Source organism: Apodemus sylvaticus, chromosome 16 (genome assembly GCF_947179515.1).
Source record: "Apodemus sylvaticus chromosome 16, mApoSyl1.1, whole genome shotgun sequence".
Classification (NCBI taxonomy): Eukaryota; Metazoa; Chordata; class Mammalia; order Rodentia; family Muridae; genus Apodemus; species Apodemus sylvaticus.
The window spans coordinates 30,304,654-30,329,276 of record NC_067487.1 but is presented as its reverse complement, the minus strand read 5'-3'; the positions used below and the strand labels follow the sequence as shown (position 1 = coordinate 30,329,276).

Below are 24,623 nucleotides of genomic sequence, written 5' to 3'. Positions count from 1 at the left end.
GCATCAAGGGTCCTTTTGTCAGGTTTACAAAGGCCTCAGCTGGGCTTCTTCTTGTTTCTGATTTAGAAATAAACTTCACTGAGGGCTGGAAAGGTCGTTGAGGATAGATTATTATTACTCTTTGGTAAAGGGGAGGATTTGGAAAGCAGCAAGGAAAAGGACATCTAGAAGGTTTTGTATTAAAATGAAATCTAGAGGGAGTCTGCGGCTCTCTAGAATCTTCCCTATTACTGAGGAGCAAGCAGACCTTACCTAGTGCTGCTGCTGCTGTAGATAACCACGCTGTGGAAGATAGCAGTCACAGTAGCAGCGTCCTGCCTGCCACCGCCCTTTGGGGATTCCTTATTTTCTGCAGGGACATTGAACTTCCTTCCGTCTCCTGGTGGCCTTCCTTGTATCAGCTCTCCCCTCACTTGGCTCTGATTTTTATTTTTATTTTTCTAGTTCCCTCTATGGTCACCTTGCTGTATCGTGGTCCCTCCTTTTGCCACAATGTTTTAATTTTCCTAGAAAACCCCCTCCAGCCATTTTTCCCATTAACTACCCTAAGCCTTTTTTAGGTCAAATTCAATGTTCATCAGAATCCACCCTTTTCAAAAAGCAAGCGCCCCCTAGTGCAGAGTTCAAAATTCTGGTCCCTTGGTGTTTTGGAGAGACGTGGGCACCAGGACTGGAGAAGCCTCTTCAACTTCGGTGTTGAGGTTGGCGAGAATGTTCCTGAGAGGGGTTTTCTAGGTCACCCTCTCTGGACAGCTTGGTTAAGAGGAGCAGCTGTGTAGTCCTGAGTCTGTGCTCACATCTCCGTCAGCACGGTGATTGGCATGGCTGATCCCTGTGTGGCTTTCTTAGGAGTGGGTCCCTTCTGAAGCGTGTTAAAAGGATGCTACAGCTCCTGCTGGACCTTCAGCCTTCAGTGCAGACCCTGTCCAGCCCGCACTGCTGCTGTGTTTACCCCGGAACCCCACAGGCCGCTGTGCTAGCGCTGGAACCCCACAGGCCGCTGTGTTAGCTCCAGAACCTCCCAGACTACTGTGCTAGCCCTGGAGCCCCACAGGCTGCTGTGCTAGCCCCGGAACCTCACAGGCTTTGTGGCCGTTGAGCCTCGCTGTACCCGTGCTTTGTCAAAGAGTAGATTATTCGCAAGTTGAATTCAGCTGAGGACACAGATGGAAATTGTCACTTTAATGAACCTCCATTTGGGCTTTCATGATTAGGTAGAGAGCAAAGTCTTAACTCATTTTACCTCATGCTCCAAAGTTAAGTAAGTAAGGAAGGAAGTAAGGTTAATCGCTGCTTTCCTTCCTTCTCCTCGCCGACTCCTGCTTCTTACTCTGAGTCTTTGGCAAGAACTTAACAGACCTCACTTTTAGCGACATCACTGCTCTAAGACCTGCCAGGGCTTGTCTTAAAGCAAAGCCAGTTGAAGCAACTCTTGTCTCCATCCACTCTGCTTCCCTTCCGTCAATGGTGTTGCTACCTGGCCCTGAAGGAGGAGCTGGGCACTGGAAGGGGCCCCGTGGCCTGGTGGCCAGCAGTGTCCTCACTTGTGTGTGCTCTCGATCACACCGGGCCACTGTCCTGGGGCAAGAACATGCCATTTCCATGGACTGCATCCGGGAAGCTCCCTCCTTGCCCACAGCATGCATTCAACGGACTCATCATTACCTTACTCCCAGAGTAACCGCCCTGACTATGTGGGGTCTATTTCAACTTGAAATCCAAACCACAGAAAGATAGCACTTCCGTCTCCTGGGTTCTGTGAGTTGGTAACGTGGGCTTCTGTTGTTTGGGTCATGTTGTCATGTCACATTTGGCCTTTTACTTTTTAAGCTTCCTTGTGGGTTTTAATTTATGTCTATTTATTACTATATGTTAAATAGTGCAAAACAACTTGCATATATTTTAAAGGACTAATATACTGAAGAAAATCTGAAGTTAAGGGGGAATTGGGAATGAAAATAGAGCAGAGGCAGGCCAAGAGTTACAGTCTGAGATTCAGTTCAGGCAAGGCTTATGGAGATCAAGCTGTCTTCCCTCCTCGTGAGTCATTGTCAGACAAATTAAGAACATATTGTTCCTTATTTATCTATTGTGAGGATTCACTATCAAGCCTCAAGAATAAATCTTGATTTTCATAAGCTTTGTTGACACGGTGGAGCCGTAGAGCATAAAGCCTGCATCTAATAAACACAGTGCTGCATGGAACGGTGGCGGCTGGTATGCCAGTGTGACTGCTTCCGCCTGTCCCGTGGTCAGGAAGCCAACGCTGTGTTTATGCTTCTGGTAAGGAAACATAGATTCAAGTGCGTTATTCCCGTGAGTTTTAGGGATCAGGAATAATTATGTCAGCTTTCTAAAGTTTGGTGACTTCCCATCATGGAATCTGCCTGCTTCCCTAATCTCCTTTCCCATCTCCCTCCCAGAGTGTTAAATACTTACATTGGGTTTGGTTTAGGGACTCCTGGAATGGATCAATTATATAATGTTTAGGCAGTGTCTACCATCACTATGTGAATATTCCTCCTCGGAAGGCTGTTAGCAGTCTCAAACGCCTAGTAGACACTTCTGTTTTGAATTCCTGAGGTTGAAATCTATAAATAAATTGAAATTTGGGGCCGGAGCTCAGTGGTTTCAAGAGCGCGCTGCTCTTGTAGAGGATCTGAGTTCTGTTCCTAGTCCCTCTGTGGGGAGGCTTACTGCGGTTAGCTCTGGGAATCCCAGCATCCTCTGGCCTCCACAGGCATCTAGACACATGGAGTGCATATGTATGCACACAGCACATACACAGAATATAAATAAAGATAAAGGGTCTGAGTATGAAAAGACTGAGATAGAGGGTATGTAATATAAATCTTTCAGATAATAATTATAAAAGCAAATAGGTATTTTAATAATATTGAAACATCTCTTCCCTAAGTCATGTAATATCAAAATTAGGACCTGTGTTATGAAATAAATACACTTCTTGTAGACAACTTTAAACAGGTTTGATTGCTGGATGTCCCTGTAATCATTGGTGAAGAGTGATTATTTCAGGATATGGGAAATTTGTTTGGGGTAGTAAAAATGGGTAAGGTTTTCAAACTGTATCTAATTGTACACAAAAGGGGTGTAATTTACTGAATATAGATTATATTTAAGTAAAATGATTTTTCCTGACCTGGTAGCTTTGAGCTTTTCAGTAGTCAATAGATTACAGTGTATCCCCTCCCCAAATCCTGCTCAGTGCTACTAAATTGGTAACTGGGTATCTAACTGCTCGGTTAAATAAGTAATTGGGTATCTAACTGCTCAGGTAGTGAGGTGGGTGAGTCATTAGGGAGACAGTGGAAGCATTTGGAGTCCGTCGCAGTCACCTGAGGAGAGTGGACTTAGACCTCACTTGACTGCTGTGCCTTTGTGGTGTGCTGTGGGTGACTGGGCTCAACACAGGAGCAGGAGAGAGACCACAGCTGCTGTGGTTTCTAACCATGTGCCAATTCCTCTTCGCCAGTTGTTACGAAGTTCCTTAGTGAACAACAGAACTCAAGCCAAGGTAGCAGAGGAGCTGGGTATGCAAGAGTACGCCATCACCAACGACAAAACCAAGAGACCTGTGGCCCTGAGAACCAAGACTCTGGCAGACCTTTTGGAATGTGAGTCCTATCTACGTGTGCAGCTGGCATGTCCAAGGTTTAAATTCAACCAACAAGAGCTTAACTCTTTTTGTGATGATGATAATGGTGGTGGTGGTGATGGTGGTGATGGGGATGCTGTTGTTCTAGCTAAAGAACCTTTTTTCTCTGTTTTCTACTTTTCTACAATGTTTTGTATAGCTCAGGTTAGCTTTGAGGTTCCTGTGCAGGGCACCCCTGCCTCTCTCTCCTGGTATTACAGGCGTGGATGACCACATCTGTCTGAGTAACCTCCTTTGTTCTTGTGTTTTGTCTATTTTTGCCTTTCACTGAGCCATGTGAATAACACATTTTTGTTGTTCGATCTGTGTTCAGGGGTAGTCATCAAATCCCTTTGTCTGAAACACTGACACGATGTAAAGATTACTTATTCAGAATCACAGTAGTGGCTTTGATTGGCTGGTTGGTTTTGCTACTCAGCACCCTTCATAAAGGGACATAGGAAAAAGGATAATTTATTCACTAAATACCAAAATGGCCACCTATTGTTTTGAGTGAGAACAAAACTCTCTAAACAGACACCATCTTTTTCATTTTCTGATATGGTCTGGAAGCATAAATAATTCCATTATAGCTAATTAAGGGATTATACAAATAATTTTATTATTTCTAATGTTACTTCAAAAGAACTAGAATATTCTCTGGGCCTTAGAGCTTTTTTATGATTTAGTACTTTTCAGAATCCAAGTTATGTACAATATTAAAGCCTACTGTGCAAGCCCGCGCATTTACGGATTATAAAGGCAGTCTGACCAAGGCACGTGAAGGGAAGTCAAATTCAGCTGAGTGAATGGTGGCCCTGCCAGTTTTATTTTAGTTCAATAAGTGGTTCTTGCAGTCTTCTAAATAAATGCACCATTTGTCTACTTGGTTACAATTCTTTTAAGTGAGCCCGCCTTTGAATTGTCCCTTAATAATTCAGTTACATAAATTATTGTGTTGTCGTTGAGTTTTTCTTCATTTGGGCAGGTCAGATCTTTGAATGTTCTCACTTCTTTCTCTGGTCATGGAACTGGTACACGAGTGGTCTCAGGATGCAGTTGGGATGAGCTTGTCCCTATTGTCTGTGCTCCACCACTGCCGCTTCCAGCTCCCTCCCTACGACATTAAGTCAGCCGCGTTCCCAGGTCCAGTCCCTTCTCCGCACTACAGCATTGGTGTAGACTGTAGACCGGTGGCTCTCACCCTAGGGGTCGCCTAACACCATAGTGTTTATGTTCTAACAGAAACAAATTTACAGTTAAGCAATGAAAGTAACTTTATGCTTGGGGGAGGGGACTGTTACCACAACATGAAGGGCTGTGTTAAAGGTCGCAGCATTAGGAGAAACTTAGACTTTTCTTAGCCACTGGCTAAGGGCAGTTTGATGTCTGCGCTCTGATTTTTCATCCTAAGCACACATCTGTGCTGGTGCTTCTGATAGTAGTAATAAAGGGTACAGTTTTATTTGAAGAAAAAAGAAATAGGTGTGCTTAAAAGAAAAGGGTGTCTAGAAGTCAAAAGCCTCATGAAAATACTGCTTAAAAGCTTAGCCCTTAGAGCTGGGCGGCTCAGCACTTACGAGTCTTGTGGAGGATCCACGTTCTAGTCCTGCCGCTCGCCGTCCCCCCCCCAGTGTCAGCACGAATGTATATGTGTAATTACATATAAAGATGAATAAGGAAGGACGCTCAGCGCGTGCCGTTTCTAGTAAATACCAGTGGGTTGCTCATTTCACATTTGTTTCTCAGCATTTATTGCAGCGCTGTACATTGACAAGGACTTGGAATATGTTCACACTTTCATGAACGTCTGCTTCTTTCCACGGCTGAAGGTAAGCGCTCACGTCTCCATCAGCACCTGCTTTGCGTCGGGGTTGGGGGCATTTGTTCCGAAACACACTACTCAATGCTTTGGGGGATTCCCACAGGAGTTCATCCTGAATCAGGATTGGAATGACCCCAAGTCGCAGCTGCAGCAGTGCTGCCTGACCCTGAGGACAGAAGGGAAGGAGCCGGACATCCCCTTATACAAGTGAGTGCTCGCTGTCCGCCAGATGCAGGGGCCTCTCCACTGAACCCAAAGCTCTCGGTCCTAGCTCCCACCTATATAAGTGGGCACATCTCGATTGTCTCTGCTTTCTCCCATCTGTATACACTACGATACAAGATCAAGGGGTAGCAATTCAGGTGTAGTGCTTGCTGATTTTTAAGATGTGGTCATGGTTGTGGTCTCTGCATGTGGGTGCCAGAAATTGAAGCCAGACTCTCTTCAAGAACAGCAAGTGCTCTTGCCCCTGAACTGTCTCTTAGGCCCACACATGAAGTAATAGTTCTTGCGTACAGGTTTTTATTTGTCTGATGTCATATAGGAGTGATGGACTGTGTGTTGTTCCTGGCAGTACTTGTACTTTCCCCTGAGCCTCTGTCATCTGAAAGGCTGTCTCCTAAGCTGGAGAGGAATGCTTAAAAATCTAGTTACACTGGGCTGGAGAAATCCTCAGCAGTGCCGCTCTTGCAGGGAGACCCAGGTTCGGTTCCCAGCACCACATCGGCTCTCAACCCCCAGCTCCAGGTATCAGTTTCTCCTCTGGCCCCTGGGCCCCCGCACATGCTTACCTCTCTAGTTGGTGGAGTGAACCTGAGAGAGTGGGGGCCTAATAATGAGAGCTAAAGTCTTGTGCAGTAGCCAGATTTATTCAGAGCATCGGACAGCTTATACTCTGGGGTTAGGAAGAATCACGTGAGTAAAGCACTGTGTCTCAAGGACAAGCCACACAGGGCTCCACAGAGGCACAAGAATGACAACAGCCGAAGTAAACTCACTCCTGTCTGCCACATCTTGGAGGGACACACAAACATATTCCAAGAGCTTGGCGTTTTCTCACAAACACTCAGAATTCTCACTTGACTCCATCCTTGGACTGCGTTCTGACACACTTACATGTACACATATATGCATTTCTTATTAATTAAAAAAAAGTCCAGTTTCAATTACTGTTTACTCCATTCCTTTGGGAACAGAAGGTTCTAAACCTCCCCCCCCCTCCCCCATTTATGCAGGTGTGCTCCTCCAAAAAGCCCCTCCTTTTGGGCTTTTCTAGCTCAAAAATATTAAAAAGAAAAAAAACCCACCAAACCTCCCAACAGTTTACAGGCTCTTCTGCTGATAGTAAAACAAAGACCAGAAGACTAGCCACCTCATGACAAGAAGCTGTCAGTATGAAACTGCTTTCTTTATTGGAGAAAATTCCTAAATAGAAACAGCCTATTGATCTGTCTAATAAGCATAATGAACGTCTAAGCTATGTGGTCTGATTGAATCAAAGAATTTCCCTATCAAGGTGATTACTGAGGGTCAGTGATGACGAAGGTACATGTCTGATAACACAGGGACGATTAGTAAGTACCACTGTACGGAATGCACCTTTGAGTATGCAAACAGAAAGGAAATTGCTGTGTTCTCTGCCATCAATCCTCCCACAAAGTACACAGCGACTTTGTTCTTTGTTATCTAGATGGTGGGGTTGCTTTACATGATCTTCCTGATGACTGTGTTTATTCCATTATCATTCTTGGCTACTTTTAATTTCCCTTTCCCATGAGATATCGGTGTTTTACATTTGAAATCTGCACCTTGTCATTAAGTTCAGAGTACCTGCAGCTTTAGTTTTAGTGGTTGTGTTGTAGGCCATTAGGCATATCTCTGAAATGATCACAGTCATTTCAGAAAGTAAATATATTTTCTGATCTCTTAGGTAAAGTACTAGACATTAGACGGAATCCATAAAGGGTGTGAAACCATTCAGGCATGTCTTGAGGTGTTAATACACATTTATTGCTATTAGCTGTGATAAGCATTGTATAATAACAAACTAAAGCCCTCAATTCTTCATAATAAAAGTTTGTTAATTATGTGATACTAGAATACCCACACTTAGAAGTTGTTTTAAAGTATCACATAGTTAACTGTGAGCCCCTTGGGTACTATTCCTATTTGAGAAAAATATAAAACTATAATGCACTGGGTTTTTTTTTTTTTTTTAATTTTCTATTTTAAAGCTCTAAATTTTGTTAGGTTAGCAAATCAAAAACTGAATCACTTCCTTTTTCATATTTCTTGTTATTTTTACATTCTTCTTTCTGGCAGTAAGAATAAAGTTTTTTGTTTTGGTTTTGTTTTGTTTTGTTTTGTCAGTTTATATAATAGCAAAATAATTGAGCATTGTACCATAAGTAATGTCCTTTCGTTTCAGGACTCTGCAGACAGTGGGGCCATCGCACGCGAGAACCTACACTGTGGCTGTTTATTTCAAGGGAGAAAGGATAGGCTGTGGGAAAGGACCGAGGTATGAGCAGAAAACACTGAATGTCTCGGAGTCTGTGTCTGTTCAGGACGGTTCCTACCTCTGCAGCCTGGGGGGCAGGATCAGAATGTGAAGTGTCTTCAGTTAGAGTGGAATGAATCCCGAGGGAGGACTGATGTTCCTCCTGTGCCAACTGAGAAACTTGTAATTAGCCTTGGGCCAGGCACACAGGGTCGCACAGGGTGTCGGCCTTGTTGAGAAAACTGCATCTGTTGCTACACAAGTCAGTTCCTTCTGAGTCCAGCCTCAGCAGTGTGTGAGGGACGCCATGGTGTGTGTGACAGCCTTAGGCTACACCTCACTTCCTGTCACGTGAGCTCTGTGGGCATGCATACCATAGTTTAGGAAAAAGAATTATATATATAATCTATGTCTTGCCCGTGTCTCTCTCTCTGTATTTTATCCTTTTCATGTTTAATGTTTATATGGAGTAAGACTTAAGAAATACTTCCGCCGGAATATAAACGGAAGACATTCCGTTGCAGTATTAGTGTGGAGCCGATACTTTACAGAGGCTCTGTGTGAATAAAAGGCATTTGTGCATGCTCCTGTGTGTGTTCCCAGCCATGCAATTCAGTGTGTGGTGGAAGTAATCACATGAAATTTTATGCACTAGATACGAAAATCAGCATTAATAATTTGTGTTTTTGAAGAAGGAAACCTTTAAAGTCCACCTCACCTTTGTTTTATTCCACAGCATTCAGCAGGCAGAAATGGGAGCAGCCATGGATGCCCTTGATAAATGTAAGCCCATCTCCTTTTCTAGAATCACACCTTCATAATGCAGTGCGGATTTTATGGAAGGAAAATGGCAGAAGTAGAGGCATGGTTACGTTTTGATAGAATGTGATCCTACTTTGTTAATAACTTTCCTTCATACAGAGTACAGTAGAGTGTGTGCCACGTATAAAGCAGATTGCAAATATGTGTGCTTTTCTTTTTCCTCTCTCACATGGAGCTCGGCTCTGCAGAGGCCCCTCCCCTCTGAGTGGCCTTCCATTTCCGACGATATAATGCATCACATAAGCCATCCTGCAGTGACATAAGCCAGGCCTGGTGACACATGCCTGTGTAGCTCCAGCACTTGGGAGATAGATTCAGGGGGTCAGGGCCCAAGGTCACTTGGAACCACATTGTGAGGTTTCTAGAGAAACCCTGTCTGGAAAAAAATAATCTATGTAGGCATAAATGTATACATGGGGAGTCTTTTTGCTTGTTTGTTTCTCTGTTTAGTTTTTAGCCATTGTCTTATTTAAATTGGATGGCAACTACATACTTCTACATACATGTATATAGTATAGGGTATGGCTTCCTTTCAGTCTTTCTTAATAGTGCATGCTATTTCTTACTGTGGATGTGCTGTATTTCATTGGTGTTTTCTTATTATTGTAGTTACTTCGAGTGTGTGAGTCCCGTCCCCCCCCCACATGTGTGTGTGTGTGTGTGTGTGTGTGTTTAGGGTCTACAGTAAACGTCTAGAGTTGGTGCATTCAATTCTGAAGATAGGTGGTCCCAAGAGTGAAAGGCCCATGCTGAAGGCACTGGAGTTGCGTAGTTGACAGTGTGGAGAGCCGCCTAGGCTTGCACATCGAGGGCATGAGTGCAGGACGATCTTCTCTGAGGTCTCTTGTGCTTCACAGAAGAGCCTGTGGGCACAGTATGCCAGTGCTTCAAGAACCAGCGAAAGGAGCGAGGACAGTGAACACACAGGCTCAGAGGGAAGCGTCCCGGGATTCTCAGGTTGGAGAGAAGTTCCAGGACGGGTTAGAGGGCCCCCAGCCAAGTGGAAGTCGGTGGACAAGTGGCTCCCTGTTGAGAGGCAGGGAGGGTGGTTAGTGGGGACAGAAGCGAATACCGCCGGCCAGGGTCGAGCATCCGGCCAGGGTCGAGCATCCGGCCAGGGTCGGGCATCCGTAGACTCATCACTGAGAGCTTTACATTGACTGTTTCGGAGAATGTTTTCATTGATTGTTTGTATAAATGCACTATCATTTATTGAAGGAGAGTGGGATTCTTTTTACAGTTATAACAATAGAGTCCACGCCCTGCTTCTGATGCATATAGTCAGCTATAAAATGGTACTGGGAAAATGACTAATTTTGAGACAGACATCCCCAGGGGGATGATAGGAGTGGATTGCTTAAATGCAGGAAAGTAAATTGGCATTATGTCCCATCCTTAAAGAAGTTTTTTACCTTTTGGTCCTGATTCCATTTCTAGGAATCCAACTTAAGGAAATACTTGGATTCTGACACACTGCAGTAAGCATGACAACTTGATTTATAATAGCATGATATTTAAATAAAGTGAAACACATTAACAGCCAGTGAATGCTTCTCGGTGCATGAGAAGGGTCGGCAGACACGTTCTGTAAGGACCAGCTGCACGTATCTAGGCTTCACAGGTCATAATCTGTCTCAGTTACACTAAATTCTGACACCGTGGCACACAGACACAGGTAGTGTCAAATGTACACGTCTCGGTTTTATTTACAGAAATCCTTTAAGAGCTGTATTTGGCTTAGTGGCAATAGTTTACCAGTTCCTGAATATCCAAATGTGATATGTTTGTATCTGTTGAAGTAATGCCATTGGAGACTGATACAGAGCTATAGGAAATGCTTGTACTGAAATACAGGAATATTTTATATCCATCAGCACAGCAGTGTAGGGGTGGAGGAGAGTAGAAAGCTTTGCACTGTTTATATAGTGTATGTGCACATACATAAAACATACACTTACGTATGTCACTACATAATGTCATAACACTTTTCTGAACAGAGTTGTAGCTGTGTTGTGAAAGCTTGTTCGTGGGTAGATGTGAACAGTAGGACTTTTTATGAATATGAGCTCAGTTACACAGTAAAATCTACTGACAAAACGGGGCCTGTTTAGCGTAAGCTTGCCTTTACAGTGGAGTTCTGCTTTCTTCCAAGTGCTTTCTTCCACTTTGTCCCTGTCTCCAACCTGTCGTGAAGATGGGGCACATTATAGAAAAGAGATATAAAAGAATTGAAGAGGACGGGCGGTAGTGGCACACGCCTTTAATCCCAGCACTTGGGAGGCAGAGGCAGGTCTGAGTTCTGAGGACAGCCAGGGCTACACAGAGAAACCCTTTCTCGAAACGCGCCCCCCCCCCCCAAAAAAAAAAACAAAAACAAAAACAAGAATTGAGGACCTGGTGCATGTAGACAGACCCTCTTTGTCGTACTGCTGGCCATCCATACAGCAGACAAGGAAACAGACTTGCTTTCCTTCACAAGCCACACCCTTCCCTCCCCTCCCCTCCCCTCCCCTCCCCTCCCCTCCCATCCCGCTCCTCAGGTGTGAAATACAGAATAATCCTTAGCTGGCCAGGCAGAGCTGTGTCCCTTCTCATGGTGTTTCCAGAGAGCGGGGTTCCTTTATGACCTTTGTCTGCGTGTTTAGGGTGGGGGGGTCCCTTTATGACCTTTGTCTGCGTGTTTGCTGGCTAAGGACACAATGACTGTTTCCCATTCCATGTTTGATCTCCTAGCTCGCGGTCACACTAATGCTGTGCTGCCTGTGAAAAGAGAAATGGAGAGTTTCTAAATCTTAGTCCAGATTTTCCTTGTGTCTCTGTGTCACACAGCGTCAGGTCTCAAACTAAATATAGCCTAACTGCACCCCTGAGTGGCAGCCCTCCCCTCCCAGCCAGCGGTCTCCACATGACTTACCTGTGCAGACAGAGCTGTGGCCTTTTATGGTGCACTAAAGATAGCATTGATCACTGGACGTGGGGACTTAGAATGCGGCTCTGCTCTTCTGGAAAACTTTCCTCCTGTAATCATGGCTGTACTAGCATCGCTTGCTGGAAGCTTTTAGCTTGAGCTTTTCCAAGCCATAAACTCCCATATTCTTTTTGTCCTTTTTCCTTTCCTTTTCCTTTTCCTTTTCCTTTTCCTTTTCCTTTTCCTTTCCTTTCCTTTCCTTTTCTTTCCTTTCCTTTCCTTCTCCTTTTCCTTTTCCTTTCCTTTTCTTTTTCCTTTCCTTTTTCCTTTCCTTTCTTGTTACTGTTTGTTGTTTTTACTCTGTTTTACATACATCAGATATTGAAATTAGAATCTGAGACACCAATCCAGACTTCTAGTGTGTGTGTGTGTGAGTGTGTGTGTGAGTGTGTGTGTGAGTGTGTGTGTGTGTAACAAAAGTGTAAAACGAAATCATTCTTAGTCTTGGTTTTATAAAGCACAGTTTTGTATGTGTGTTGGTTGCATATTTGTCTGTCTGTCTGTTTGTTTGTTGTCGTCTGCACCCACGGATATCCTTTATTAAGTATGAAACATGTCTCCTTGTGTCAGATAACTTTCCCCAGATGGCTCATCAGAAGCGGTTCATTGAACGGAAATACAGACAAGAGCTAAAAGAGATGAGGTGGGAAAGAGAGCATCAGGAGAGAGAGCCGGAGGAGGCTGAAGACGTCAAGAAGTGAGGGAGGCGTGGAAAAGGTGCCACCTTGGCTTCTGAAGAACTGTGACTGCGGCCCATCGAGACCCAGCCTGGTTTTCCTACAGACGGTGAATGAAGTATGCCCACTGAAATAAAACTCAGAGCCACGCTGCTGCTGTTGTCTTAATGATTGAACGTTCTGTTTGTAGCTGGATGGTCTTTGTTACAGAGTATTCGAGTCCTGTTTAGTGGACACGGATTATCCCCTTTATTTTGCTCTTTAAAGAATAAAATCCAGGCAGGCATATCCTATGGAGTGGTTGCTGTTTGCTGTTTCAGACTGTCAGCGGATAGGGGACACACTCACTTTACCAGGTATTTTTGGTATTTGTTACTCCTGCCTGTGGTAACAGCTTTACTCTTGAAATATGTATTATTGGTCACATTTTTCGGCTTTCATCTGTGCTGATCCTGAAGCTAACCCATTCCAAGCAGTGCACTGAGTCCTGTGTAAGAGAATCCTGTTACTCTATCCAGTTACTCTGGCGGGAGAAGGACTCAGTCAGAGTCCTACATATTCTCTGAGTCGTCAGAATAGGCAAGACGTTGTTGTGCTGAGTTAGAACATTCTCTGAAACAGCTGCGTGCTCTCTCTCTCTCTCTCTCTCTCTCTCTCTCTCTTCTGGGGTTTAGAGAGACTTTGGGGGTGTTTCAGAGTCTCCTGAAGTTGTATTTAATTTTTTGCGTGTAGAGGATGGGTACAAAGGGCTGGGAGTCGGGAGGAAAAGTTCTCGTAGCCCTAAGCAGCTTCTCTGTGGTCCCCCAGTAAAGAGACAGGACGTTTTTTAAGTTATTTTACACTGAACATCAGAGGTTTCTTATTAATAAAAGCAAAACTTGTAAGACAGATTTGTTTTCATTCACTATTTTAGCGGATATCATATAGCAAATGCCCACTGTGTGTCAGGTACTGTTCCAGTGCTGCATGCAGGGACGATGCAGCCGTGAACGACACAGACTACATCCACACCTCAGGGGGCTCGTGTGCTAACCCAGGACACCCCATACCCAGAGCACGGTCCGTAGGGAGGTTAGAGGGTGCAGTCGTAAGTGGGATGGTGGAGGGAGTCTCCCTGAAAGGACATCATTGAATTAAGATGAGGAGGACTGGAAAGAACCAGTTAGGGACCTGGAAGTGTTCCTTATGTATATAATATGATACGTTACTGAAGTTTTCAAAGGTTATTTTAGCAGTAGAAAGAATTGTAACTTTGAAACTATTAGAAAGCACAAGCAAGAAAGTAAATTCCTCATGACATCATCCATAGAATTTGTGTAGCCCATCAGACCTGGGGGCGGTGGGGGGGGGGGTGGCACACCCCAGTCAAGCATATAGTGAATGGAATGTGGTATATTCAGTTCCCATTGATGTTTTTGAGTTACCTGGCATGGTGTGATGGACGTGTTAGTGTCAATGGCTGTATGAATGTACCATCTTTAGCTAAGATACTGAAAGATGTATAGGTTATACACACGCACACATGTGTATACATGCATATCACATGTTCTTGCTTTGTACTTTCTGAGGAAGCTGGGGCCAGCTCTGGGGAGGGAGAAGAGCTCATTTTGAGCCACTTGTTTCCAGCGTGTCTTCCATGTCATTGGTATAATTATGTCTGAGCATCGTATTTAAGTTATATATGCAGTGGATAGCAGGACAGGAAGTGGGACTGCTAGATATCTTGACATTGGTAGAAGCAAAACCAAAATGCAAGGGAATATACTTAGAATTATAAAGGAGACGTCTCTGTGTGTGTGTGTTGGAGAGAGAGAGAGAGGTGTCCTATGACACATATTAGGGTCAGCAGAACTCTTGGGGTTTCTCTACCATGTGACTCCAGGGATGGAACCCAAGTCACCCTGCAGCAAGAGGCTTTTTCATGAATCTTAAATGTTTCAAAGTAAAGCCAGTCCAACCTACCAGCCAAAAATCTTTACTGGGACTACATAGGAATTTTAGGATTTTGTGCCCAGACTGTGCCACATGAGAACAAACAACAACAAAAAGAAAAAAAAAAAGAATGTATAGAGGGACAGAAGAAAGAAAAGAGGAAGAGGAGGAACTCAAGAATTATTTGGGGGGCTGGAAAGATGTCTCAGGTTAAGAGCAGGCTGCTCTTCCAGAGGTCTTGAGTTCAATACCCAGCAACCATATGGTGGCTCCCAACCCTCTATAATAAGCTCTGATGCCCTCTTTTGGCCTGCAGCCATACATATAGGCAAAAGAAAAAGAATAAGAATCTCTATTGGGACTTGTAGTCTTCTGACCCTTTTCTGCTTCCCATTGTAATATGAAGTCTATAAAATATCAGTATAGCTCTTGTCATGGCCACATCCGAGCAGAATGACTGCGGCAACCACGGACTCCAGCCCTGCCTCTGCTCCACCCCGAGTCAGTGTCTTCATCCAGTTCTGCTGAGGGGTAAGTTCATGCAGTAACTCATCTGGACGTTACTTGGGTGTGGTTGAGAGGACAGCCCAATGATGGCACATCTGCAGAGGACGGGGTTCCAAGTGACCAGGGTAGGGACAGGAGGGAGAGCAGCCCAGCCTGGATGGGCATCTTGCAGGAATTTGCAGTTGGGTTTATGAGTCTGGGATAGTGCGCAGGAGCTGCTGAGTGTCTGGACTAGGTGACGGACACTTGTCTACCATCGCTGGAACCTGGGGCTTAGCCACCCCTGCACCTGATGTTGCCTTCACCATCGCAGCTGCACTTGGCTGTCATGAAGTGTTTATCGGCCCAACAGTATAAAAAGAACCGTTCGCTTGCCTGTCGCCAGGCCCTGAACCAGCTCACAGGTGTCTTGCATTGATCTTTATGGGTGACTCGGACATCCCTGTGTCCAGATGGAGAGACGCTAAGATGGACAGCTATGAGACAGTCCCACACACACATTAGGGCTTTTCCGAGCACGCTGCATTTAGAGGTTTACTAGAATTTGTGGCATATACTACATCCTGGTGTAACGATTTGAAGCCAAGTCCTTGTCCCAAGGGAGCTCACTATTAAGAGGCGACTGTTAAAGGTGTGTTGAGTGCCACACAGGACTATGAGAGAGTGACTTGTTCCTTCTGGAAGGTTGGGTTCAGTCTGGTCGAGAGGTGTGGCCTATTCCCACTATGTGGACTCTACCATACTCCCCCCAACCCCCCCACCCCGACAAAAAAGACTTTAAATAAAGTTAAACATTTTACTTAGCCAAAATAGTATTGGGACACCATGAAATTTCCAACAAGTTTTAATTGTTTTAATTTCCAACGTGCAGTTGGCTGGCTCATGGAATGGTTCAGATAAGGTTCATGATGTAGACTCTACGATGACTTGACCTCAGGGAGTCTTCTACTGCTTTTTTTCTGACCAATTGAAACTAGGTCAATGTCTTAAGGTTTCATTGCTGTGAACAGACACTGTGACCAAGGCAACTCTTATAAGGGCAACATTTAATTGGGTCTGGCTTATGGGCTCAGAGGTTCAGTCTGTTATCATCAAGGCAAGAACATGACAGCGCCCAGACAGGCTTGCAGGAGATGCTGAGAGTTCTACATCTTGATCCAAAGGCAGACAGAAGAAGACTAGCATCCTTTGGCAGCTAAGAGGAAGCTCTCAAAGTCTATCCAGAAAGTGACACACTTCCTCCAACAAGGCCACACCTACTCCATCAAGGCCACACCTCCAAATAGTGCCACTCCCTGGGCTGAGCATATTCAAACCTCCACAGTATCATTTTAAGTCACACCACACTGGCTTCCTGTGACATCACCTGCGCTTTCCCTGTGTGCTTTAGGTTGGGTCTGGAGCCTCAATTTTAGATTTGAGATTAGAAAGTTTTGACAAGTGTGTATTCTAGGAACAGCCTCTCCCCAATTGTTTGTTTCTTTTCTTTTCTTTTCTTTTCTTTTCTTTTCTTTTCTTTTCTTTTCTTTTCTTTTCTTTTCTTTTCTTTTTTCTTTTCTTTTCTTTTCTTTCTTTCTTTCTTTCTTTCTTTCTTTCTTTTTTTTTGTAATAGGTGCGTGGACTGGTTAATTTTATGTCAGGAAAGCTACAGATTTTATGAGATGCTAAGTTTGTGGTAACTTGTTATCTCCTGGCCTCGCTGTGGCCTCTAGAGTAAAGGCCAACTTTCTTACAGTAGCATGAAAATCGGGCACGATCAAAAGCATCTGCTCCTTACCCAGCCCTGTCTATATTCTCTCCAGCTCACGACATTGTCACACTCTTCCCTCCAGGGCCTTTTTCTGCCCAACACACCATCTCCTTGCTAATTGCTTCTTCCCTTTTGACCTCAGCTCAGGTACTAACTGCAGCCAATCTTTTCCTGGGCCTCAAATGAAGTGCCTGTCATTAGACTCCGCCTGGTTCATTCTAGTCTCACATAATTTATTCTCTTTCAGTCTCCCTTCCTCTTCTCCCTCCTTCCTCTCCCTCTCCCCCCAACCCCCTCAAGGTCCCACTGAATGGATTGGAACTTGAGAGATCGACCTGCCTCTGCCAAGTGCGGGGATTAACAGGATGGGCCCAAATCTCTGTTTTCAGTGTCTCTTGGTTTCCCTACCCTCCCTCACTAGTCCACAGCTTCCGGATGGGCAGCTCATCAGCAATCTACCTGGGAAGCACCGGCTTCTTGCGCTCCCTTCCGTGACCTGTGGATTCTGTTACTGTTCAACAAATAAACATAGCTGGGCTCCTCTTTGCACAAGCCTCAACTACCTCAGCAGTCATGTAGCTTCCCTTCCACCATCTTCCTGACTGATGATCTGAGACTGAGGTAAAGGGACTGATTCATTGGAACCCTCTGCGGCATGACTCCTCTCAGGATCTCCACTTGAATTCAGCACGAAGTGGACGCTCAGACCAGACCCCAGGAGCCCAGAGAAATCCTTCTAGAAGCAGGGTGCCTTTTGTCTCTTGGGCTTGCCTACCTCTCCACAGCAGAAGCCGGGTAGTGTGGTGAGACAATGACAGTCTCAGAAACCAGTCAAGGAAGACTTTCCTCGTCACCACCCTTTGTCTCCAATCTCCTCCTCTCCAATATACTTCATTCCATACCAGTGACCTTTATCTAATTTTATGTAATCCTTTATAATACATCTTGTTTTCATTCCCAACTAAATTGTCACCAAAGTGCTGCTGTTTAGTACTTTGGAGCTGTTCTGAGTTTAATTCTTAATCAAATCACCTCCAGCTAAATTCTTACTGCTGACTCACGAATCCAGGGCCCAGAGACATCCCCTTGAAGAGAAGCACCCTCCCCCTCCCCCATTTCTGCCAATAACCCTACATAAGTGAAGCCAGCTGTCCCATCACCGTGTCCTTTTACTTTATATTAGGGGAGAGTTTTAAATGGACTTTTTTGTTTTTGCTTTTTTTTAAAATCCGGGAGCTAATCCTTTGCATGCTGCACATTAGCCCGCCGTGATTTGAAACTCTCCCGATAAAACAACTCATAATGAACACACAGTCAGACTTAATGGTGGCAACTCCAGTGCTCACCTCTGTTATTACAATAATAGGGCGCTCCTGCAGCTACAGAGAACAGTGGCTGCCCCTGACTAGAATCCAGGCAGAAAGATCAAGAGAGAGGCCTAATTGCCTTTCTTCTTAGATCAAACAATTGACTTAATTCTCTAGGCCTCCACAAGGAAATGTGTTTGAGGAGATTCAAATGGGTTACTACAGAGGATTAAGGTTTTCTCTGCAGATTATACTTTTATGCCCTGTAGTTCATTGCTTGAAGTGTTAAGTAGTTTTGTCAAAATAAGCAGGGCTGGAAGGATTTTTAGAAACTTACAAATCACCTAACTCTTGCTGAGTAACACAAGGGACTCTCTCCCTCTGCTCCTTCTTTTGTTTATTTTATTATTTTAATTTAACCGTGGTGACTTGGGGGGTGACTGGAAAAATCAGGCACAGGCAAAGATCAGCTGGAAACTTCACGAGTCTCAGATAAGAGGAATACAAGTGTGTCGGACTGTTGTATTTTTCTAGTAACAATCGCCTCACAAATGATGCGGCTAAAGAAGCCACAGAAAGAGGGGATTTTCTCCTGCGTGCTTAGCAGCCCGCAGACAAAGTCCAAAGGGGATGTGAGATCCGACCCCGGAGGCCTCTCTGTGGTGCTGTGCTAATCAGTGTTATTTTACCCGCTAAGAAGTCAGTTCTGCTTAAAGGACTTTAGAGTTCTTAAAATTGAATGCTCCCCAGAAAGGGCGCATGTTAGGAAGCCATCAGTGGTAATCCGTCCTTGGTGGTTTCTCCCTGTGGCTGCCAGCTGCTTCCTCTCATGGTTCTCTCAGGTTCTATGAGAACGGGTCTTGATCAAAAACTTGCTCCGTGAGTTCATCCTGGCTGTTAACGGCAGAGAGGTTGGTGATCCACTCACCCGTCCCCTTCTTTAGCTCTCTGGGCTCCTCACTGACCTTGGCCTCATTCAGAAGCTTAGTTGATGTCCAAATACGATAGAACAAGTGGCAAATGCAAAGTACAGACGAGGTAAAGCCCAGACGACGACTGGACAACCTTGATGTGTGAACATCCGCAACCCAACACTTGCGGGTTTTGCTTTGGTTTGGTTTTCTGGGCTGGTCCAGTCATATACTCCCCCCGTCAACTCCTTACACTGGGTCCTGAGTGTTGCCAAGGAAATTATTCTTTGACTTTGATTTCTCAGAGGAATCTCTCTGTTTTTCTCAGCCTTGCTTTCTATCTTATAGGTAAGAAATCCATCAACAGACAGAAGTATTTGCCAATACCCCCAAACCACTAACGAAGGCTTTCAAAGTAGCAGTTCACTCCCCAATGTTTTCAGGGTCCGGGAAAACCGAATATATTATTTATAACCCCTCTCTCCTAGGAGGCAGATTGCAAGGCAGAGTTAAGTAGTGTGTGTGTGTGTGTGTGTGTGTGTGTGTGTGTGTGTGTGTGAATTTGGCCCAGGCAAAGCAGAGTCATGCAAAGGGGAGAGAAAGCCTAGAGGGCAGGTGTAGGAAGTTAGAGGCTTCCAGAACCTGCTGGACCTTAGAGCTGGGAGAACAGGGAGTGATCAAGGGAGGACAGGGACAGGGAGGAGGAAAGTCTAACTGCTGATGAAGGGTCATCAGATGCAAGCCCTCTGGCGCCATATGCCTCCTGATCTTGAGATTGCATTGGTAACACACTGACGGTTCACTCACACATGCAGCAAGGATAAAGACACGTGTTGAGATCAATAGCCACAGTGACCACAAAGAGAGCTACGAGGATGGCACCGGTCTAGCAATGTCTGGCTCACAGTGCCCAGAGAAACTATGTTCTTTCACTGAACACTTTGTATTTTCCATCTCTATCCCTTTTGGTCATTCCCATCCCGATGGAACCCTCAAAGGGCCTCCTCTGCTCTATCAGTTCCCCAAGTAGAATCCTTTGTTTAGATAATCATCTCCGTGTTAAGGTCTCAGCACAAATTCAGTCCTTTACGTAGCATGACTGCCTCATATTGAAGATTTAGAATATCTTACATACAGGAGCAGAATAAATACTTTAAGATGGGACTCAGCAGACAGGTAGTAGTACGTTTTCGCTTTTGTGGGCCAACAGTATGTCGGTATTAAGAGAAATGACAATCGTGTACAATTTTTAGTGATAAACATTCCATAGACAATAGAATTTGAAGTCTATGTAATTTTCACATTACATATATTATGTTGATTCCTTTCACCTCTTTTAAGAGGTAAAAAAAAAAAAAATTCTTGGCTCAGGATGTAACCAGATGGCGAAGCTGTATTTGATCCATGCCTATAACTTCCTGACCTCTGCTTTAGGACTGGGAATACCACCAGAAAGTCAGCTGTACTTAAAGTGGCCGGTTTCTTCCCATGTCTGCAGACATACTATGATAATGGTTTAAAAATGGCCAGTCATCAAATCCCGCTTTAGGAATCCGTGCGTGATCCCTTGTGGGCAGACAACATGAAGGAGTTACAGAATTCTTCCAGATAATTAGTCTGCACACCCACACCTTTGTAATTTACACAGCATGTTCCTTAACTATGAACCCTTTATTTGAAGCTGGTACCGGCCAGAGGCATGATCCTGTGTTTTCATGACAGCATATGGCTTTCTAAGCACTTTAAACGCGTTGCCTCATTTAATCTTTGGAACGACTCAAGAGATAGAGAGAATGCTTCTCTTCGTTTTTATGAATAAAAAGAACCTGAAAACCAAGGCTTCGAGAAGTCATAGTCTGCTGCCTGAGGTCAGCGGCTGGGACAGATGGCAGGGCTCTCAGGAGCTGGGGCGAGAGTAGCAAGGAGGGTCTGAGTCTTGACCAACAGGATAGATAGCCAACCCAGAAAGTAGCAAAGCTGTGGTCCTGTTAACATGAAAAGAATCGGTGCACATACTAAGATGAAAAGGAAATCGAAGTCTGGGTTTGAATATTTTCAGAAATAGTCTGCCTTGTTTGTCATAATGTAAAAGCATATCTTAAGGTAAAAGGGTCTAAAAGGCAAATAAATCTCAAAGATAAAAAGAATGGACTTCAAGGTAATAGTTAGACTTCCCCCAAAGAGTCTTCGGAGGCTTCTAAATGGCTAGCGCTCCTCTGTGAGCCTTGTTATTTTCACGCTCATGTCGAAATCTTAAAACAGGCAGCAAAGAGGATGCTAAGGAAATCACAGAACTCAGGTCGAACATAAAGGGAAACATGAATTGAGACCAGAGCCCAGGATTGTGACCCCTTTTGCACAGATCCGAAGGGGATCAGAAAGGCCTAAGGCTTTAATGAACCACAGCACGTTAGTGGCGAGGGCGATCCTGCTGCCCGCTCGGTGTAGCCTTCCTTCTGGGAAAAGGTCAGGGAAGTTGGGACAGCCTGCTGTTATTGCCTGCTTCAATCGTGGCCACACAGTGACATCACACAGACCCAAAGGTTTTTGAACACTACCCTCAGGAAGTGTCACTTGGTGACAGAACCGATGCCCTCGCAGGGTGCTGGCTACGAGCAAGAACTTCGGAGTTGCACTAATCTGGGTTCAAATCTCCAGTCTCCCCTTACTGGTGTGGCTGTGGGGGACTTGCCTCTGCATAGCAGATGCCTTACAAAGGGTAATATAGTCACCACATCATTGACTTATGAGGAGCACTAAATAAGATAATGCATATAGAATGCCTGCCACGTAAGCAGGCGAATGGTACGACGTGCGCATGTCACTGGTGTCATTTGTCAGGTCAGTAGCAAACCTGCATGGCCAATGACTCTGTGGAGAGGCAAGCCGGTGACAGAAGAAAAAGCTCTGGATTGGGGCTCAAAAGACAGGGAGGCACATCAAATTCTAGCCATGGGGTAGCTTGTCCCTGAGGCAGAGCTGCCTTATCTTAGCAATGGAGTTCATAAGGTCTGTCTCGTAGGGTCACTGGAGGTATTAAAGAAGACAAGATAACTTTATAAGATTATATTGTATCATAAAAATGCTCCAGACAGCCTATAGACACATTTATACATACCGTATCTCATTTCACAAAAGATTGGAGACGTTCTTCAAACCTCAGGCAGAGCCCAAAACTCTCATTAAAAAAAAAATCCACACAGATATAATGACCTGTAAATACAATGTGAAAAATGAGGCTCCAAAAGTGCGTGAAGGTAGGCACAAGAGAGGCGGGAAAAACAAACATGCAACGTTCCAGGCAAGAAGACTGTGTCTGCTTTCCCTTCAAAGTGACTATCAAATGTATCTGCAAGTGTGCTGAGGAGAAAAAAGAAAAGGAAAAACCAGAGGTGTGTTTTATTTCATGCGTATTGAAAAAATGCACATCTGTCTTGCTGTGTCGTCTTCTCCCTGTCTCCACACCCCCCTTCCTAGAAACAGAACTTTGCAGTCCTTCCTACAGACTTTCCACAGTTAGAGTTTGTAGATGGACAAGTCAGGACACAGTGAAGATGCCTCCCTTGCCTGAGATCACAGAGCAATCTGAGACAAGGTGGTTGGTGGTGGTTGGTGGTGGTTGGTGGTGGTTGGTGGTGGTTGGTGGTGGTTGGTGGTGGTTGGTGGTGGTTGGTGGCGGTGGGTGTGAGCCCTGAGGAGAGCTGGGGCCTTTGATGAGCTGCTCACTGCTGAGGGAAGCAGGGATGCTGTTGCATCCAAAACCAGCGTGTTGCTTTTCAATGCAAACAAGGTGGGACTGAACCCTGAGTTAGGATAAGCAGAACCAGCCTTAGCAGCAGGTGTGGCTTGAAGCCATTGAGGGAAGAGAGGCAGCCTATCTCTCATCTCCCCTGCTTTGGATGAGTTTAGCATGTAGGGATGCAGCAAGGCTGAAGGCTGCCGGTGACACAGACTTGAGCAGGGGCACAGTAGATCCTTCACAGGTAGTGCTCTTTACCAAAACGTTTCAAGTCAGACATGAATGCGGTAAGAACAATATGGAAGACACTAGTTAGCAGGAATGGAACAAGGCAAGAGGGAAAGAAAAACAACCTGTTCCGAGAGCCCCCGGTTGTCTTTGATTTGGGTCTGGTAAGGGATGGCACAACTCCGCTGTCCAGAGTTACAAGTCATCATACCTAAGTGAGGTTCGACTTTACTGCATAGTATAAAGTATATCGCTCCCCCTGGTCTTTTTAATAGATCTATAAAGTCTGGAGTTAAGGAGCTCCACCGGGCATCATCATATTGCTACTTGGACTGGAGGAACTTGCCCATTATCTCAGCCCAGAACAAGTGACACCATGAGTCTGACACAGCGTATGTCTCTCTGGATGGCTGTAGAGTGTTGTTTGCATGGGTTCCAAGGTGCATCGTACAGTAGGGTCACCAGAGAGACGTTGAGAGACCAAGAGAGTGATGCCTTCAAGCCATATCCCTGAAGTGAATGTGCCGTCTGCTCTCCGGGCTTTTCTTCTAGTGTCTCTGGATCAAAGCGAAGGGCTCGTCTCCATGCAGTAGAGTGTCAGCCTGGCCCAGCTTCGTGCGTCTCTTGTGGAACTTGAGTGAATGCTAAGCGTTAGGCATCTCTGGAGCATGTGTTAAAACATCACATGTATTTTTAAATAACTGTCCATCAATGTCACTTTTTTTTTTTAAATCTAAGATTTTGACAGGAATTGGCCAGTTGACAGTTTAGTGTTAATGGTTTCAGACAGAGGCTTATATATTTAAGAGACAATGAATGTGTCAGCTGACATGGAACTTTGTTCGTTGTGTTGGGGGGAAGATTAGTGGCAATTGAATTAATTCTATTTAATAAAATACGAGTGACTGCCTAGTTGGAATAATAGTCATGTGACTACTGTATGAGACCAGGGTGCAGGAACCTGGAGTCATCCTTAGGAAATAATTCTGAGGCTTGTCCGGTACTTGAAGAAGAGATTGATTGATCCTTGCCACGTTTACACCATAGAGCATGAGAGAAAGCAGTGAGCCTATAAACTAGGAGAACAGTTGTTACTAATTCCTCTCCATGACCACATAAAGCCTGAGTAATGTTCTCATCAAGAGTACAGTTTTGATAAAGCAATTTGATATTGCCTGTGTGCATTAACTGAAAGATATACTTCAGCTTCTAAATAAGTACACCCGTTTTAATGAGATAATTGGACACCAATCAATTGCATTTTGGACGGCATGCCAAAAATGATTTTAGTTGGGTCTCGTATTTAATCAACCGAGCATCAGGAGAGTGTGCTCATGACAGAACATAATTTGGAGGAATTTGGACCACAGATCGTTGGCGATGAGGATATTTAACTTTAGTCAAGGTATTATAGATGCTGAGGTCACAGAATTCACTACGGAACCCTAAGTGAAGATCTGGCCTCTAGTAGGGATGCAGAGCATTTGAAGGCGGGGTCAGTGATGCAGGAGAAGCAGAAAAGATAAGGCAAGGAAAGAAAAGTGCGAGAAACATTTTCTAGACCTGGCATTACCCACACAGACCACAGCGCTGCGCTAGTAAGTCCAGAGATTCTAGGCTTTACAAACCGTCACCAGTCTGCTGGCAGAGAACTCACTTCAGGGTGAGTAGTCATGGCTATATGTTATGTTCTTGTCCTTTCCAGCCATGTTGGTTTTTTGCCCTGCCAAGGTATCATAGATCACCAGAAAAGTCCCTGGAGATGTTGTGGGCTTACTAAAGAGCATAGCTTCCCACTTGAA

General features: G+C 44.7%; 1 protein-coding gene across 4 annotated transcripts in view; it reads left to right on the top strand.

Moving 5' to 3' along the window:
* Drosha (drosha ribonuclease III) overlaps positions 1 to 13,335 on the top strand; it is a 111,595-nt gene extending 98,260 nt beyond the window's left edge. For all 4 annotated transcript variants that reach the window (XM_052159368.1, XM_052159369.1, XM_052159367.1 and 1 more), the window contains 6 exons: positions 3,494 to 3,635; positions 5,405 to 5,487; positions 5,584 to 5,687; positions 7,909 to 8,001; positions 8,717 to 8,763; positions 12,341 to 13,335. In XM_052159368.1, the coding sequence (XP_052015328.1) occupies positions 3,494 to 3,635; positions 5,405 to 5,487; positions 5,584 to 5,687; positions 7,909 to 8,001; positions 8,717 to 8,763; positions 12,341 to 12,471 (600 nt within the window). In that variant the 3' untranslated portion in view covers positions 12,472 to 13,335. The remainder of the gene's footprint in view (positions 1 to 3,493; positions 3,636 to 5,404; positions 5,488 to 5,583; positions 5,688 to 7,908; positions 8,002 to 8,716; positions 8,764 to 12,340) is intronic.
* The last annotated feature ends 11,288 nt before the right edge of the window (positions 13,336 to 24,623 follow it).